We start from the raw sequence: 18,951 nt of genomic DNA on the forward strand, positions 1-18,951 counted from the left end.
GTTGAGACGATTGAGTGGAGTTAGGGTTTGTTCTTATACGATTATTTTCAGTTTAATTTAGTTTATCTCTAATAACTTCACTTTAGATCAGTTTTTAGTTTTCTTTTTTTTATAAAATATACAGTTTAGCTCAACTTCTAGTTTTCTTCTTTTATAAAATATACAGTTATGTTCTGTTCCGTTCAGCTCTAATAAATTCAGTTCAGGTTATTTCAGTCAATGAGAACAGGCCCGTAGTACTTATGGCATTTTTGGTTGCACAAAAAAATTGAAGGAGAAAAATTAAGAGAATTTGAAAATGAAAGAGTTATTTGGTTGACAAAAAAATATTTAATTGACTTCTTTTTTCTAGTTAGGGCATGTTCTGATTGACTGAATTGAATTGAACTGAACTGAATATTTTATAAGTGAAGAAAATTAAGAACTGAACTGAATATTTTATAAGTGAAGAAAATTAAGAACTGAACTGAAAATAATCTGAAGAGAACAGGCCCTTAGTATTTTCTCTAGTTGTTTGGTTGATCATTTTATACAATAAACAAAACTACAGAAATAGTACATGACTATTTTATTTCAGATATGAATTACTCAATGCAAAATAAGACAAGTAAATGAAATGGAACTCTTTCTTTAAAAAAAAAAAAAAAAAAAAAAATGAAATGGGACATGACTATTTTTTCACGTACGACATCTCACTCAAAGATGACGTACTCTTTATTCTTCAATGCATAATAAAACAAGCCAATAATTATGACAGTTCATTTGCTTAGTAAAATAAATCAATTAAATTTTCAAACTTACATATTATACAGCTTATGGAATAATATATTAACTTGGTATGCGACTTGTTGAAGTACGTAATTCTTAATACAAATTTTACTTAACACACTACTAAAACAAACTTAAATACAAACTTAGCACATTACTAAAATACAAATTTTACTTAACACACTACTAAAACAAACTTAAATACAAACTTAGCACATTACTAAAATACAAATTTTACTTAACACGCTACTAAAATACATATTGAACTTAAACTTAAACTTAGCATTCCACTAAAATACAACTTGATAGCCTTTAAATACGATCACAATACATATAAACCTACATGACCCTTGTTGAAGTAACTCTTCCTTAGCTTGTACGCCTCTTCAATAGAAGTTAGTGGTTGCCTTTCCTAATAGAGACTGTTGCATATCAAAATTCATCTTCCTCTTTTGTAATCTAACTTGTTTTTTCTTTCTCTTTTCATTTTCCCCATCAAGTTCCAAATTCTGTTGTCGTAGATTTGTTTCCCTTTCTCTAACTTTAGTTGGCGCCTTCATCTGCTCACAATGCTTAAAAATGCACTTTCAGAAACTAAGGCTTTGCCCTTACTCTTAGCCTTTTTTACACCTAGCGAAAATTTAATGTGCTCTTGTGGTGGTTGAAATTTTTTAAAAATGTCTTGCAAGCATACACTTAGGAGTAGTATATCATGAATCAATGAGAGATTATAACCTAAGGACTTTGTACTTTGTAGTTCAAAGAAGGCGTGTAACTTTTTCCAATCATATCCATTCTTAATGGCCTAACATTCAGTTACCTACAATATAATCAATCTTTTCCCATTAAAAAGAAGTTTATGGAGACTAATTAAGGTGATCAAGACTATTCTCTCTTCTACGGAAAATTGAAGGAAGCCCTAAAGGTTACAAGGCTTCCAAGAAAGAATTAGTCCATGGTCGAAATATCTGAGAATAAAACATTACTAGTTTAATTAAAAAGAAGTTTTGGAGACTAGTTAAGGTGATCAAGACTGTTCTCTCTTCGACGAGAAATTGATGGAATCCCTAAAGATTACAAGGCTTCCAAGAAAGAATTAGTGCATGGTCGAAATATCTGCGAATGAAACTTTGCTAGTTTAATATTAAGTGAGAATAATGTTCATCACTTAGAAAATAAGATTAAAGGAGATGATAATCCTAATAGCTGCATCGAAACCTGTATTAGTAGTCTCTAATGATCTTAATACTAGATTAGTACCCGTGCGATGCACGTTTAAACATTTTATATCTAACATATAATTAAATTAATTTGTGAGAGTGAGGCGTGATTAAAACTTCATTTTCGATTTAAGGGATCATAACATTGTTTTTTTTATCACCGGTTCTTATATATCTCTAAACATCAATAATAAAATAAAAAAAATAAAAAATTGTTGGTTAATAAATTACTATAAAAATATTACTAAAAGAATTAAGATGCAACCTCTAAGTAAAATAAAGGAAAAAAAATTAAGATGTAACTCTAAGTAGTAAAATAAAGGAAAAAGAATTAAGATGCAACTCCCACCAAGTAAATTAGGAAAAGCAAATCCATTTACCATTATTCTGAGTTCTGACATATCTTCTACCAAATAAAATAAAAAATAAACACTTAAAAAAAAAAAAAAGACCCCAAACAAAATAAAACCAACTTCCTAAAAGTTTATCCTTCTTGAGTCAAATGATATGATCATGGTAGAACAATAAACAATCTTAATTCAAAATTAGATATAGTGATAGATCTAGTCCATTGTGCGAACAATGAAATTTCAGATATTTTATCTTTTCCTCTTCAAGAAATTGTAGAACATGAGCATATCATACTCGCAGGAGATTCAGATCCGAGATCTTAAGCCTTATTAATGTCGAAACTCGATTCGATTCCTGCATGCAAAAAGTTTAATTGAAAGGTAAGAATCATGTTTTTTACATTCATATAATTTTTTAGTCCACTTAAATTATTTAACATACTATTTTTCTCTGGAAAATAAGGTACTGTGTACTTTATTTTCACTCCTAAAAATTTGGTAATTGCAATTTTGGATCGTTGTCAGAGTTTGATAAGAGTAATCTTGATATTAGCTAATTAATAAGTATCATGAGACATCTGCTTTGTTTTATATATGTATCTTCCTCAAAGTATAGTCTTGGTTTGATAAGGATTACTTTTTAATGATATTAGTATCAACTTTTTTGACATTGTTTATTCTAAACGATTATAGCAATTGAGCATAGTTGTATTATTAATTCTAATTCAATAATTAGTTCTATAATAAGCTTATAGCTCTTGATTTACCTTCTTTTGGGAAGGTCGACAACCCCTTCTTGCTTAACGGAATGTGTGCAATGTCTGTAGCAAAAAATCAGAAATAATATCAAACACGTTACTGTAGAAATCATCAAAATATGTAGTTAAAAATGACAAATCTTTTAATTTCTTCTACAAAAATATTAGATAGTTTACGGCAATACCTTGTCACAAATTTTGGAAAACCTCCTTGTATACTACATTAGTAGTAGTACAAACAGTCTGACCTTTCTCGTCACAAATAAGAATTTTCAATCCTTTTTTTGATTTCACCCTTGAAATTGCGACGTATAATTGACCGTGACTAAACACAGGTCTTGGTAAATATAGTCCAACATGTGAAAGGGATTGACCTTGACTCTTATTTATCGTCATTGCAAAACAAAGAACCAATGAAAATTGCCTTCTTTGCATTTTGAAAGGAAATCGGTTATCTGATGGGCTTAAAACCATGCGAGGTATGAATACTTTGTGCCCAATATTGCTTCCAGTGATGATTTTCGCCTCAATTACATGGTTGCCCAGCCGAATTACCTGTAATATAGTACCATTGCACAAGCCCTCAGGTTGGTTAATGTTTCTTATTAACATTACTGGGACACCTCTCATCATGGAAGCTGTATATATCACCAATAATGAGTGCAGCTACCTCTGAAGCAGTTGGAAGATTGTATGTCCTTCCATCTGTACCCCTTCTTCCAATCAGCTTTAGCTTGATATTTTCACACTCATTTGAATCAAATCGATCTCTTGCAATCCGAAATGACTGAGTTAGTGGGTTATGCTCATCTAGAATTTTCTTTAAATCCTCAACAATATCAGCATCATATGCATCTGAGTTATCTCGCCTTTAATTATATCAATTACACAAAACATAAAAGAAAAAATTAGGGGATATATAGTAATTAAAAGGGACCAAAGTTTCATATTAGTAAGATATTCTCATGGTTAAAAATATTTTATCAAACTAACCTCACTGAAGAGATTCTGTTCGAAACTTCATTATCAGTATCATGTATGTAAAGTTATGAAAACTTTGGAGATGACCCTGGGTTCGGAAGTAAACTTCCAATCCTATGGTAGTTTTGTCCATGTAACCTAAACACATATGGCCCACGACCTTTATTGATAGAATAATCCACCACCCATTGATGTGAAAGAGAACATCATGTTGAAGAGACGGATATTTTTAATAAAGCGTCTACTTTTAGCATCCTTATTTTCAAGAAACCTTTTTAGAATTAGAGGAGGATCTTTCAATAAAGGTAGTTTTACTTTCCCACGCATACAACACAATGAAAATTTAGGTTGAGATGATCTTCTATCTTTTCGAACTCTCTCTTCATACCACATCCTTGCACCACAAAATGTGCATGCCCATATTGGATCTCCAATATCCCAATATTCTCCTAACATGAATATAAATAATTAATTTGCAACTATGATGACAAAAAAATTATAATGTTGTGTATGAATAGATGCTTGTAAATGTGCTTCATTTTAAATTAAGAAGAAACCTGTTGTATGCATTGAAACATCATCAATATCCTCCTCCACATCATTATCACTCTCCACATCATTATCAATCTCCGCATTTTCTGAAAAAAGATCTTATGTAGTTTAAGTTATGACTGCTCACTTAAATTAAAACCAAATTAAAAGAAAAAAAATTACAAAAGTACTTAGTGATTTTTAAGGCAAAACCTGTAATCATGGACTCATGCACTTCGTCCACTGCAATGATTTGATTGTCCGGAGTTGCATCTCTACAAACATTTATGTTGTAGCTTGTTGACAGCAATGTAGTTTTATCATGGTTGATCACAGGGGCACGATGTTGACAGGAATACCTTGATAAAGGTGTGACTGGTACCATTTAGGGTGCCATTAATAAAGTGGGTATAGTGTTATTATATAAACAATATATAAAAAATTTAGATTAGAAAAATAGTGAGTAGAAAGTTGACTTACTGGGAGATGTTCGGCTGAAAGTGTCATTTCTAATGATATGCTTTCCAGAGCTTAAGGCATTAGATCCAATGCTCAGTTGACCACTTTTAGAACGACATTCACGACGGTCCAATATTGTCAATTGAGGTTTATTGGAAACTATAATATTTATCAAAATATGTAAGTTTATATTTTTTACATAAAATTGAATGTTATAAAATTTAAATTAACAATTATCACTTACATGATTTTTTGCATAAAGTAGCATCAAGATTATATTGTCTTGAATCTTCAGTTACGTTTGATATGTTCTTTACAACATGGCTGATAGTAGAAGCACTTTGAATCACTTGTTTTCTGGTATTGACGATACCACTACTTGGTAAAGATTGCTCGGATGAAGAACATCCACGCAAGTGTGTCAAAGCTATTGATGGAGGTGTCATGAAAGCTAATTAATTTTCTAAGGTTAGTCTCATAACATAAAATAAATATAGGTGTTATATGATAAATTGAAATTAAATTAACGTACTATTTGATATGTCTTTCAGTGGAAAGCTGGACATGCTTTTATTTTCAAAAGAGTGCGAAGATAACATAGATGAATTTCCCATGGATTGTTGATTTGAATTCGGATAATAATTTTCTGCAATGCATCCGGTTGAGTTTCATGTAAGCAAATTAAATGCAAAACAAACATGTTTATGATAAAATAATTGAGTTATAGATGGAAATAATACCTTGCATTAATGTATTGTTGGTCTTACGCCTCTTATTGGTCAATATCAATTTTCTTTTCATCCTTGCCATTTGTTGGTTGTCTTTCTCCATTGATAAACGATTGATTTTTCTTACTATTCAAAAAATGACTGTTTTTTTTTCTAATGAGTTAGGGTGAAATAAGGAGGGATGAGGAGAAAAAGAAAATATATTAGCACTAACCAACTGAAATTTTGAAAAATTGACTAAAAAATGGGAGGGAAAAAGCTGCACTTGAACAGATAGACTAAATAAGATAAAACCAATTCATCAAACTTAGATATTTAATGAACGCTTGGTTTTTGGTGAATTGTTGATAAAGATTACAACAAAGTGCAAAAAATCATGTAAGTGATAATTACAACAAAGGAGATTAGTATTAACGATTGATTACAACAAAGTTCACTTGAACAGATGGACTAAATAAGATAAAACCTCTTATTGGTCAATATTTTAGTAAAAACAATAACAATAAGAGGGAAAAATATATGAAGAGTTGTTGCCATTATTTATTTATATTTGTACCCGTGTAAAAGGAGATTAGTATTAATTCATTCTAATTATGCCGTAATTCATTCCCTTTTTTTTCTTTTTTTTCTTTTTTTTTTGGCATCCTATGTATATATTATTAGTATTCGTTTCTGAAATAGTTTGAGACATTTAATTTTTTCCTTTACCTAATTATTGATCCACAATTCTAGCAAAGTATCTTAGTAATTTATTTATTTATAACAAATACTGTACTCATGTAAAAGTAAATGTGATTTATATGATGAAGTTTCATTTAAGAACATGGAATCTAGTATTTTGCTGTAGAGATAATTTCACCTTTGCTACAATTTGAACTTTTTTGAGGCACATTTAAATGTTTTCAAGTCTAACATAATATTTGTTAAGCATTACTTTAGTCAATGTTAAATCATGAAACCATTTTTAAAGGATGGATCTATATTAGCTATTTTTATAAGAGGTTAATGTAATTTCCAATGAACAAATTTATTTCAAATCTTTATCTTTTTCTACAACTTTTGTCAGTATATTCCCTTTTAAGTGCATTATAATAAGGGAATAATTTCCACTTATGTTTTAGGTTATATGAAAAGTAATTGTAAAGTAAAGATCATGCATATAAAATTAGTCATTCTAAAATTATAATCATTAAAAAAAAAACATAGAACACCTTAACCTTATAAGGTTTCAAAAGGAATTCCAAAAACTATTCATCATAACAAAAGAGACATATGCATAGAAAATTAGTCATTCCAAAATCATAATCATTAAACATAAACAATAAACATCAACCTTATAAGGTTTCAAAAGATAATCCTAAATTTATTCATCATAACAAAAGAGACAGCCTATTGATGTCTGATTCCAGAATATATAAATTTCATTGCAGCCCATGTATCAATTCTCATCCTTTTCAATCTTGACTTCAACCCTCTTCTTCTTAGTGGTAGATAATTCAGCTTCAAAGTCACATGAATCAACTTAAACGATCGTTTAATTGATATGCTAGGAGATGACCCTGACAGTTGATCATTATCTTCAACGCATGAAATTGATTCCTACAAATTATAGCATAAGTAAATAAATTTTGTAAATAATATGCTTCTAATTATGTTTTATTTTTTTTGAAATTTGTTGTTGTAAGTAGTTGTAATCAGGATTACCTTCTCAACGTCAGCGATTGCTTTATGTCCATCGTAGTTGATTGATATAGAATTTGAAGCATCATCCTATGAAGAAGAAAAACACAAGTAAGAAAAAAAATTGCATATATCAAGTTGCAGCAAAATAATTAACTTATCCAAAAATATACGAAGTAATATAAACCTTAGTGATGGTAGAAGTACTCAAGAAAGACTGCATTAGGTCATCATTATCACTCATCTTATTTATAGCATAAACTTCCCAATTTTGCTTGAGGTTGTAATCAGAAATCTCAACTTTAAAAAGAAACTTTTTTCCCACAAGATTGTTGAGTTCCTCTGGACATGAATCACTATCATCAACCTAGAAAATTTATATAGTTAGTCAGTAATTAGTTAGTATAGCCATTCTTAAACATAGATGATTGATTAAGTTTCTTCCTATATCCACACTATAACTGCACCTTTGATAAAGAGTCCTTCAAATCATAAGCAGACTTGTGCACAATAGACATTACTTCCCGATCGAACATGACAAATGATGCACTACCACTTTCATCAATTACTCGGATTTGAACTTTGAACCTGGTTTAAAATTTGTATGAGGTTATTATTATATCAAATTCCATCATTGATAAATTGAAATGAATAATTATATTGTGTAATATATCTATATACATATATACCAACCTTGGAATTACATCTTCAGCAACAATCGATTTGTTGCATTTTTGCAGAAGAAAGTAGTGGCTGACTTTTCACCATCATTGTCTAATATTTTTTCATCGTTTTCTGTTACTTTCTTGTTGCATTTTTTGCATGCTAAATAATACCATCCATGTTCCAATTGGAGACTTACAATTGTGGCCAATGCAATACAGTATATTGGTTTGTCAATTTCAGGTATCTCATCTAATATTTTTTTGTCATGCAATTGAAGAAATTCATCACTCATAGAGATTGAGCTTTGGGTAGGTTGTGTGAGCCTACGAACAGAAGCATTCTCTGCATTTTGGCCAAGTCTGAAAGAATACAAATTACATTAACGAAAGCTAATATTGGACTATATCTAATCTATACTCTATACTTAGTATTTAAAAACTATAACTGTTTCGGGGATTTTTGTGATAACCCGAAAGGGGGGTATGGATTCCCGCGGGAGACAGATCCGGGATGCAACACTCGTACGGCCGAACACCTGCAAAACAACGGAACTCCGGTTTACCGGAGTTTCGCCTCCGATGATCAAGTTAGTGACCGGAAAACGGGATTTTAGAGAGAGAAAGTAGAGAGAAGTGAGAGCATATTTTGGGCATTGTGCCTTTTGGAATTGTGTGTGTCCCTTTTCATCATGAAATGATGGGGTATTTATAGGGAAGTGGGAGATCATGCTCCTAGGGTTTCATAACCTAGGAAAATTGGCTGCCCTATACGTGGTTGACACGTGTATTAGGGTTTCCTTCATGCTAGGCATGTTTCCTTAATGGGCTTTGAGCCCCACTTTTTCTGATATCTCTCTTAAGGCCACGTGTCATGCTCTTATTGGCCCTTATTTAGCTGAGCAGGATGCCATGTGTCGGCTTACTATTGGGCCATTTGTTAGCCTCTCATTTGTCTATAAAAGGGGGTAAAAATACCCCGAAACATAGCCCCTCGAGAGGGGTGATTTCTCTTCCCAAGAGGGATTATACCTCTCGAAAATGAATTTATAACTTCTTTGAAATTCGACATCTTGTCTAGTTCAATTAAAAAAGGTTTGATTAATTTGGAAAATTTTTATACCTTGGCCGGTATGATATTTTCTAAGTTAATCAATCATAATAATGATTGCCCTTGAACTAGACAAATGTCGATCATTATGCTTTTAAGCCCCACTTTGATTGTCTTGCGACTAATGGGTTACTTAAAGTACCTTTCTTACAAGGTTTGATTAGCTATTAAGCTTTTTCAATTCCTCCCATTCATGAGGTTTGCCCTATTCGGTCTATCCTTTTTAAGGATTATTTTGGACCTAGGCTTAGACATTTTTTCTTTAATGGCCAATTAGGCTTAGATGCTTCTTTTGCATTCATTCGGCATATAGTCTAGAAGCTTTCAATTAACTTAGACTAGGAAATGCCGAGAAACATTTAACACTTGCCGAGGGGCTTTGCCTCGTGTCTGTGCCGAATTAGATATAGCATTTTGCCGAGATTCTTAGTCTCGTCTTTATGGTGGGATGGATTTTCCTTTATCTTTTCTCGGCGTCCAACGATTTTTTAGTTGTTTGGACTAATCTTTGAGAGGGCCAATTCTCAATAACTTCCAAGTCATATTAACAAGAAGTTTCGTCCCATGCCCTTGTCACTTATGATTCAATTGGGCTCGGACTTAGTTGGGGCGAAAGTTGACCATCTGTCACTTCTTGCCCTTGCTTTCAGAATTCTTTTTGGCGCATAGGCTTAGAATTCCTATATTTTGGAGTTTAAGCTATACAATGTGTTTTGCCGAGCAAATCTTCGGAATTATACTCGGTGTTATACCATTGTATTGGAAATTATACTTGGCAATGTTTCCATGTGTATCTTCCATCTTGCTCTTTTATATGGTAAGTCTTACTCAGACTTGGAAGGGTTCTGTATGAACAGCTCAGCCTCTTCTAGAGTTTTCTATACTTGTTCAGATGAAGGAGCCATTCAATGTACACTCGGACCATATAAAGATCTGTACATTGCCCTATTAAGGGAGGCTTATCTGAAGGTATTAATACATTTATTGGGCCAAAGCCTTATACTAAGGGACGTTTGTCCTTAATTTAATGAAGTGGCTACTCAATAGGGAACGTTTGGACCTTAGTCTTTCCTTATTGCCCCAATGGGGTGGCTTGTCTTTAAAAGACTTGAATAAAATGTGACGGCTTAGCATTTGGTATAGTGATTAGGCTGTTAAAAAACTAGAAGGAGCTGCCCTATCTTATTTTGATAGGCTTTCTTCTTTTTTCAATTATGAACTTGATTATATTGTAACGATACCCGACCTTGAAGCTATCGTGTGAGCAATGAATGCTTACATAGAGGGTCGAACACTAAGTAGGCATCTTGAATTCATGGAGGGCCTACTCGGCCTAATTGCATTAGGCTTTAGAAATTTGTTGCCGCTTGCGATCTTAAGTAATAAGTCGAGGCCTCATGGTGCTCGTCCGCTTGGCTTTTAACAAGTGCCACTTATCCTTCTAAAGGAAGGTTGTTTTCTCATTAGTTAGGCCTTTCGGCTCATGCATCGGCCAGCTCGATCATTTTCTTTGCTATCTTTTGCATACTATCCCCTATCCATTAGGACTTTACACTTGGTTAGCCTCATGTCCGTTTGATTATTTTCGGACAGGCCTGATCTTGGTACTCGGTTTCACTTTGTTGCTGGACGACTCTCTAAAGGCCCAACTTCAGATATTGCATGCCATCATGCGATAGGCTGCATGATTTGGTTAGGACCACATGCCTTGCCCTTGATCGATGTTGTTAGATACTCGTCACCGATTCCATTCGGTTGGAGCATACTAAGTCTGGACGACTCTTTTGATGCCTTTTGCCCCTTGTATAAGCCTTGGGACTCTACCTTTGAAAGCTCGGCATGCTTGTGTGCCACCTAGCCCCTACTCATTCTTTAACAATCGGCTGCCTGCTACTTGGTTGGGTAGCTGGTCGCTTAGCCCTTGCCCTTGCTAAAGGCTCTCTTGCTTATCATTGGTCGTCATTCGACCATCTTCAGAAATTCCACTTGGAGAAAGGTTAGCTTGGATGCTTTGATTTTATATTCAACTCTTGAATGTCGAGCCAATTATCATAGTCGACACTTTACCAAGCTCAGATGTGAATGTTGCTTATACCTTGGTACCGAAGTGCTTGTGTTGATTAACATTGATCCTTTGCAAAGTCCGCCTAGAAATGAGAAGGAGGTTCCTTTGCTTAATAGTAGCTCGGCCACATAGCTCGATCAGGTTGTTGGCCGCACCAAAATGAGGAGGTGGTTTTCTCAGTAGCAGCTCGGCCACCTAGCTTGGCAAGACAACGTCCGCCTAAAAATGAGAAGGTGCTCCATTGCTCAATAGCAGCTCGGCCACCATCTAACTTCATTTGGCACATTGGCCAATTCATTCTGTGTACGCCTCAAAGGGGTTAGGATGTCATTTGCTCAATAGCAGCTCGGACACCCATTCATTCGTCACATAGTCGACTCAATGCTTGGTCTCTTGAAATTAATTAGGAGGTCCCTTGCTGAATAGCAACTTGGACGCCTATCCATGGCTGACTTACAACATGTCCGCCTGAAATAGGAAAGGAGGTCCCTTGCTCAATAGCAACTCGGACACCTATCCATAACTGACTTACAACATGTCCGCCTGAAATAGGAAAGGAGGTCTCTTATTAAGTAGCAACTCGGACACCTAGCCATGCCCGACCATCTGTTCACTCGGCCAGGAAGCTCGGACAATTTTTTTTTTTTGAAATCAATATCTAATGATTAATCAATCATAATAATGATCAATCACTTTTAGTACAACTCTACTAGTTGATGGCCGCATGAAATTCAAAACATGGACCCTTCCTCAATAGCAACTCGGCCAAGCGCGTGTCCGCCTAAAAGTCATTATGTGGTTCTTTGCTCGAAGGATGGTTGGACGCCTTGTGCTGACCGTATGAAATTAGGAACATGGGCTCTTGCTCTATAGCAAGTCAGACACCCAGCTCGGCTCCCGTATGATATAAATTATATAATCATGAGAGTTTTGCCATTTCTTCTGCCAAGATGGCCGTTTAGATACAAAGAGGCTAGCCTTTTCTCATATGCAATTCGGCCACCAAGCTTGACTCACTAGCTGCCGTGTGACTTTGGGAAGGAGGGTCGACAATCATAGGGAGCTCGGCCTTCTCGCTTTCATGCGTCCATTTGATAAGCTTGCCGAGTTGCTATATTCTCGAGGGTGAGCTTACCCATTTTACTCGTACAGCCAAGGTTGATGGCCGCCTAGATTTAAGAATGTGGTGCGTCTTTGACAGGCAACTCGGTCTGCTGTTGTGTTATTGCTGCCGAGTATTAATTAGGTAGCTGGCCGCATCGAAGCATGAACTTGGTGCTTTGCGATGTAGCAGCTCGGCCAAGCCAGAGGCCGTTCGGTCAAGCCAATTCCCAGCTCAACCAAATTGCTTGATTGCTTAACCAGCCGGGTATGTATTGGTAAGGTACGACCAATTATACTTTCAGGAACATGCTTTGCAAAATTTCACTCGGCCACCATGCTTTGGCCGTATAAAAATTAGAACATGGGGCTTTTGCATGATGGCAACTCGGACGCTCTGGTTGGACGACCATCTACGCTTTTATGGGCATGCGTTGTGATTTTACCCGTCCAAGGATAGATGCTGCTTACAAGCTAGGATGGAGGTGCGTTTATATTGCCCTCAAATGGAGTTCGGCAATAATCATGCCGAGTAACTATACTCCTAGCGGTGAACTTCGATAAGTCACTTGTCATGACTCATGAGGAGTTCGATGAGCTAACTCATATGTACTACTCTTTTCTCATAGAGCTTCTCTTGCATTGAACATGTAATAATTACTATTTTATGATAGATTATCATCATAATATAATAATTGACACATATATATATATATATATATATATATATATATATATATATATATATATATATATTTTCCTTTTTTTAATACTCTCCCAAGTAATAATATAATGATGATATCAATAGGGATATCCTTCAATCCTAATATGCCGAGAACACAGCGGTAATAGTAACCTTCAAGCTCATTATGACAAAAGCCTTGCTTGCATGGAAGTACATAGCTGACTGTTCGGCCGAGAGTGCCGCTTAAAAACTTGGAGGTGACCCTTCTTATGACAAGCTTGGCCATTATCTCTACAGCCAGCCTAAAATTTTTAATCCACCACCCATGCCGTGTAGAGACAAGAGGCCGACCTGCTATGCTTTGAAGAGCTTGCTTCGCATTTTCTCTCGGCCAACTTACCTTGGCCGTATAGAATTCTTAACATGGAGCTTCACCTAGCTCTACTACCTTGCCGCCTAGAAGTGCATAGGTGGTTCTTCACACAAAGGCAGGTCAAACGCCGAGATGGCCGACCATCTATGCTTGTGAAAGCGGGCTTTGGGATTTCACTCGGTCAGCTCTCTAGGCCGCATAGAAATAAGAACATGGGGCTTCACATGGGAGTTTCTCAGCCAACTTACTACTCATATATCTTTTAATGCCGCCAAAATCACGACAATGGACCTTCATTATATGGCTGTTCGTCCTCTTGGCAACTTGGATAGGCTGTTGGCCGCACAAAATAGCAAAGGAGGTTGCTTGCTCAAAGGCAAGTCGGACACTTAGCAAAGGGCCGACCTGCTATGCTTGGAAGGGCATGCTTTCCCTTTTCACGCGGACGGACAACTCGACAAGGTTGTTTCCGCCTAAATTGAAGAACATTGTGCTTCTTTGAGGGGCAACTCGGACACCTTACTTTGGTTGGCCGACCATCTATGCTTTCAAGAGCGTACATTGTGGATTTATTCGGCCATGGGTGGCCGCCCATAAATAATATCATGATGCTTCAGTGAGGGGCAGCTCGGCCTTCTACTATTGCCGACCTGCTAGGCTCATGTAGGTGAGCTTCAATAATTCACTCGGCGCTGGTACCGTCTCGAATTATATGGTAAGCTTATTCTCTTTGGAGTTTGGCCATCATATGCAGTATAATTTTACTCAACTATGGAGCCGTTCAGGTGTTAATACAAGTGAGTCTTGATCTTGGTTGAGCTACCATTTCTGCCATAGTGATCTGGGCATTTCATGTCTTTCATATACATACTCACTTGCAAGTGTATACCTTGCTCACGTGAATATGCATGCTCCTGGAATTATATATACACAATTGTACATATAAATATAAAAATATATATTAATATGAATATATTTATATATCTGTATATTTTTATTTATATAGTGATGATGCATTATTATAATCTGCCAAGTTTGCTAATAATAATGCCGGCCAGCTCAATAATCATGTAATTTGGCTTCATCGTCATATCAAGCTCGATACTTTTATATTAATTTTTTTTTGTTATTATTATTATTATTATTATTTTTTTAATATATATATAATGGCCATTCGGCTTATATACTTTTGTATATATATTTTATATATGTATTTATTTATTATTATATATATATATATTTTTGATTATTTGTGTGGTATTGAGTCGTCCTTTGACGCTATCTCTCGGACGTACTCATGAAATTTCAAGTATTTTCTCAACTTGCAAATTTCTAAGGGCTTGTATGCCTAGGAGTGTCCTTGCCTTATTTAGGTAAAAAATACCTTAGGCGATTTTAGGACTTCCTAATGTTCATCCGTCCATCCATTATAAGGCCGGATGGACTTATCGACCGCGTGGTCTTCATGGCCGAGTAATTTAGCTAGGGAATGCCCCTACAAGCTTTTTAATTTTGCTTGTACATGCTGCTTGGCTGCCCTGTACGGGTAGCTATACTTGTGTAAGCACACTTTTCAATTTTGCTCGTACAGGTTGTCTGGCTGCCCTGTACGAGTAGCTATGCTTGTGTAAGCAAGCTTTCCAATTTTGCTCGTACAAGCTGTGTGGCTGCCCTGTACGAGTAGATATGCTTGTATCCACAAGCTTCTTGGTTTTGCTTGGACGGGCTGCTTAATTGGATATTTTTTGACTATTTTGAGCCACCAAGGTTCGTATTTCTTTCAGCCTTCATTGCTTGTGCGGCATACACTGATGGCCACTTGCATTATTGCTAACTCCATTGGTTGGGCAGCCTTAGCTTAGAGCCGTATGACTGGGTGCAAGATGGCTTCCAAGCTTTCAAAGCCATGCAATAATATAGGACTTGATGAATACACCCCTCACGGACGTATAGTATGCATAATACCTTGAGCATATATTTATACATGTATATTTGCATGTACACAGCTGGTTGCCATGCAAACTATTATTATATATATAATAATAGTGCTAATAGTAGTGCTACAATACATTCACAAAATAAGTTGGGCGGCTTTTCCCTTTTTTTTTTTTTTTTTTTTTTTGATGATATATATATATATATATATATATATATATATATATATATATATATATATATATATATATATATATATATATATATATATATATATATATATATATATATATATATATATATATATATATATATATTAATCAATCATAATAATGATGTTTGATTTTGCCGCCCAAATCTTACATTTAGACAGGAGTTCGTCTTATTGTCTAAAGGACGACGATCTGAGACTTTTACGACTTTGCCCCCACATTGGGTTACGTTTGTAACGAAGAGTTCTATTTCTTGAAAAGGTGTTCGATTATGGCTAAGTGCCATTCCAGATGTGCCTCCCCACAGACGGCGCCAAATGTTTCGGGGATTTTTGTGATAACCCGAAAGGGGGGTATGGATTCCCGCGGGAGACAGATCCGGGATGCAACACTCGTACGGCCGAACACCTGCAAAACAACGGAACTCCGGTTTACCGGAGTTCCGCCTCCGACGATCAAGTTAGTGACCGGAAAACGGGATTTTAGAGAGAGAAAGTAGAGAGAAGTGAGAGCATATTTTGGGCATTGTGCCTTTTGGAATTGTGTGTGTCCCTTTTCATCATGAAATGATGGGGTATTTATAGGGAAGTGGGAGATCATGCTCCTAGGGTTTCATAACCTAGGAAAATTGGCTGCCCTATACGTGGTTGACACGTGTATTAGGGTTTCCTTCATGCTAGGCATGTTTCCTTAATGGGCTTTGAGCCCCACTTTTTCTGATATCTCTCTTAAAGCCACGTGTCATGCTCTTATTGGCCCTTATTTAGCTGAGCAGGATGCCACGTGTCGGCTTACTATTGGGCCATTTGTTAGCCTCTCATTTGTCTATAAAAGGGGGTAAAAATACCCCGAAACAATAACCAAGAAATTAAGAAAGACACATGTTCCCATCCATTCTATTACACTTCTCTAACCATAGTGCCACATGTTATCTTACACTATTAATTTTTTATTACACCATTTTTTTTTAATTCTTTCATTAAACTTATACTTCATCTTTCATATACACTTCATCTCTCCCCTTTAACTCAACCTTTTCCTATTCTCTCTTTAATTTTAGCCCTTCCACCTTCTATTTAAGCCTCTTTTTCGATTAAAGTTCCAAAATTTTAATTTCTTTAATCATGTTTCCGATTACATATTATACCCTATAATGACTTACTGATATTTCCTCACTTATCTCTCAATACAATTTTATATGAATAACCCGTGCATTGCACGGGTTAGAAGGCTAGTTAAAAATAGTAAAGGGAAGCATCATACGATAACTTTATGCATGAACTAACCTTTGTTTGAATAAAGCAACATCATCAATGTCATCCGCGTTTAAAAATATTCGTGTAGAAAATAATGTGTTTGACAACGTCATTTCACCTATGAATTACCACATGACATAAGTTTATTTAGATAATTATATATGTAATCATTTTGTGAATAATAATTGAATATTTTTTCGACACCTCTCCATTCCTTAATTTTTCCAAATTGGAGGATAAGAATAGCAAGCATTGGATCATTATTTTCAAAAAAGTTGAAGACATCTTCTGCATATTGATCCCATAAAGTGCATGTCAGTTTTGTAACCCTGCAATATTCATGAAACCATACATGTTATATAAATCGTCAAAAAATGTAGTTTGATAGAATATATTAAGTGTCAAAGTCAAGAAAATATACCTTATATCATTTAATTCTATAGTAAGCCTCTTAGTTTCCTTTCCATTTCGTTCAATAGTTTCAATGGAACCAACTACCACAACTTGAGCAATAATGTCTATCAATAAAAAAATCCCATGATTATAAAATTGATTTTATAATATATTCATAGTATATAGAATATTTTAAATATTAGTAAATAGATTGAGTTATATAGCTTAGTAGCTTACCTATCAGGAACTTATCATCTAAATTTTTTGATAATATATCATCAAATGATACTAAGTTAAACCCATGTATAGGGATGGATAAGTTTTCTTCACAAACATTAACAGTTGTTGAGTAGAAAAAATTAATCTTGTAGAGATGGTGTGTTGCCCTAAAATCTCCGGTGTTTTCCCCAACACCAAAATTACTAATGATACGTAACTGGCCTTCTGCAAGCATATCTGAAAATTTTCTAATCAAAGACTTCTTAACTGTAGCTTGAATTCTACCACCCTATACATGCAAACAAAAAATCGGATAAGATGATTAGAGTATATTAAAAACATGATGTATGAGTTATTTAATATTAGATATTTGGTTACCTTTTCATCTAAAAATACCATTTCAATACTGCCATCTTTATTTGGATTTTCAAAACTTGAAGGTTTCCACAACCGTACAATTCTTATTTTAATAGTCATGATCCCCATCAGTGGTGTAATTTCTTCCACGTAATTGGTTCCTTCTGCCATGTTAATACTTGATTGTCAACCTAGCAAAATCAAATGTAAACAATGTAAGTAATGGTAGATACTCCGTAAAAGCTTCTTTTTTTTTTTTTAAAAAAAAAAAAAAAAAAAAAAAAAAAAAAAAAATCAAGTGTATGATAAAAGGAATTTATTTTCATTTAATTAAGAAAATAAAGAATAGAAGAGATGCATACTTATGTTTGCGAAACAGAGGTAGTACGTATTTTCATAAAATGGATAAGTTATGATTTCGTAAGATGCCCATCTATTTATAGTAAAAATTAATTGATTTAAATTTTAAATTATGATGTTGATAAAATTATGATGTTGATAAAATTAATTGATTTAAGTTTTAAATTTTAAATTATGATGTTGATAACTATACTCAATCTGATAAGATTAGTACCTGTGCTCAGGATAAAGAATATCATGTACACCTCAATCCCTACCTTATAAAAAGTAGAAACTTTCTCTTATGAATAGTGTGTGGACGTTTATAACCTTTAAAAAGTCATTTTACCTATTTGCCCTCACGTCAAAAGCATATGAGTTTAATTTTATTTTTTTAAACCTCTTTCTCTCTTCTTGGTTTAGTTATTTTCTGGCACAACTTTTTATCTTTCACACTAAATGCACACCTCTTCAATTCTTCATCCTCATCTCCACCGTCACCACGGGTCACTTCTTATTCTCTATTTTAAAAATTCACTAACCTCTTTCTACAATGGTGTGCATCTGGTTTTCTTTAATCAAAGGTTTCAATTGATTGATTTTACCAATTCCGCCTTTGTTAGGTTTTTAAACGACATGTTCTGAAATCTGATTTAGTTTAGCAATACAATTTGGTGGCTTTAACGTTTCTTCCATTGGTGAATTCTTACATTTTTTGTTTTTTTTTTTGGTATAATATGATGTTTTTTTTTTGTCAGTTGATTATCT

At 34.5% G+C, this 18,951-nt stretch overlaps 1 protein-coding gene across 1 annotated transcript; it reads right to left on the bottom strand.

The window, feature by feature from the left end:
- Positions 1–7,184: 7,184 nt before the first annotated feature.
- On the bottom strand, positions 7,185–18,015 carry LOC145570925 (replication protein A 70 kDa DNA-binding subunit A-like). Its single transcript, XM_081630044.1, has 10 exons — positions 17,866–18,015; positions 17,506–17,776; positions 17,297–17,393; positions 17,080–17,204; positions 16,906–16,993; positions 8,180–8,500; positions 7,943–8,063; positions 7,663–7,842; positions 7,500–7,565; positions 7,185–7,394 (listed from the first exon to the last, which is right to left on the bottom strand). Exons 1-10 carry the CDS (start codon positions 18,013–18,015, stop codon positions 7,185–7,187), a joined length of 1,629 nt encoding a protein of 542 aa, XP_081486170.1.
- Between the last annotated feature and the right edge of the window lie 936 nt (positions 18,016–18,951).

The sequence above is a fragment of the Chenopodium album genome, chromosome 12, assembly GCF_948465745.1.
Source record: "Chenopodium album chromosome 12, dcCheAlbu1.1, whole genome shotgun sequence".
NCBI lineage: Eukaryota > Viridiplantae > Streptophyta > Magnoliopsida > Caryophyllales > Amaranthaceae > Chenopodium > Chenopodium album.

Bases quoted from the DNA above. Each gene is read 5' to 3' on its own strand.
- LOC145570925 (XM_081630044.1), bottom strand. From the start codon at position 18,015: ATGGCAGAAGGAACCAATTACGTGGAAGAAATTACACCACTGATGGGG. The intron at 8,501-16,905 runs GTTAGTTCATGC...GTATTCTTTCAG, and splicing joins GTTGCTTTATTCAAACAAAG to ACTTGGCCAAAATGCAGAGA. The intron at 7,395-7,499 runs GTAATCCTGATT...TATAATTTGTAG, and splicing joins CAATCGCTGACGTTGAGAAG to GAATCAATTTCATGCGTTGA.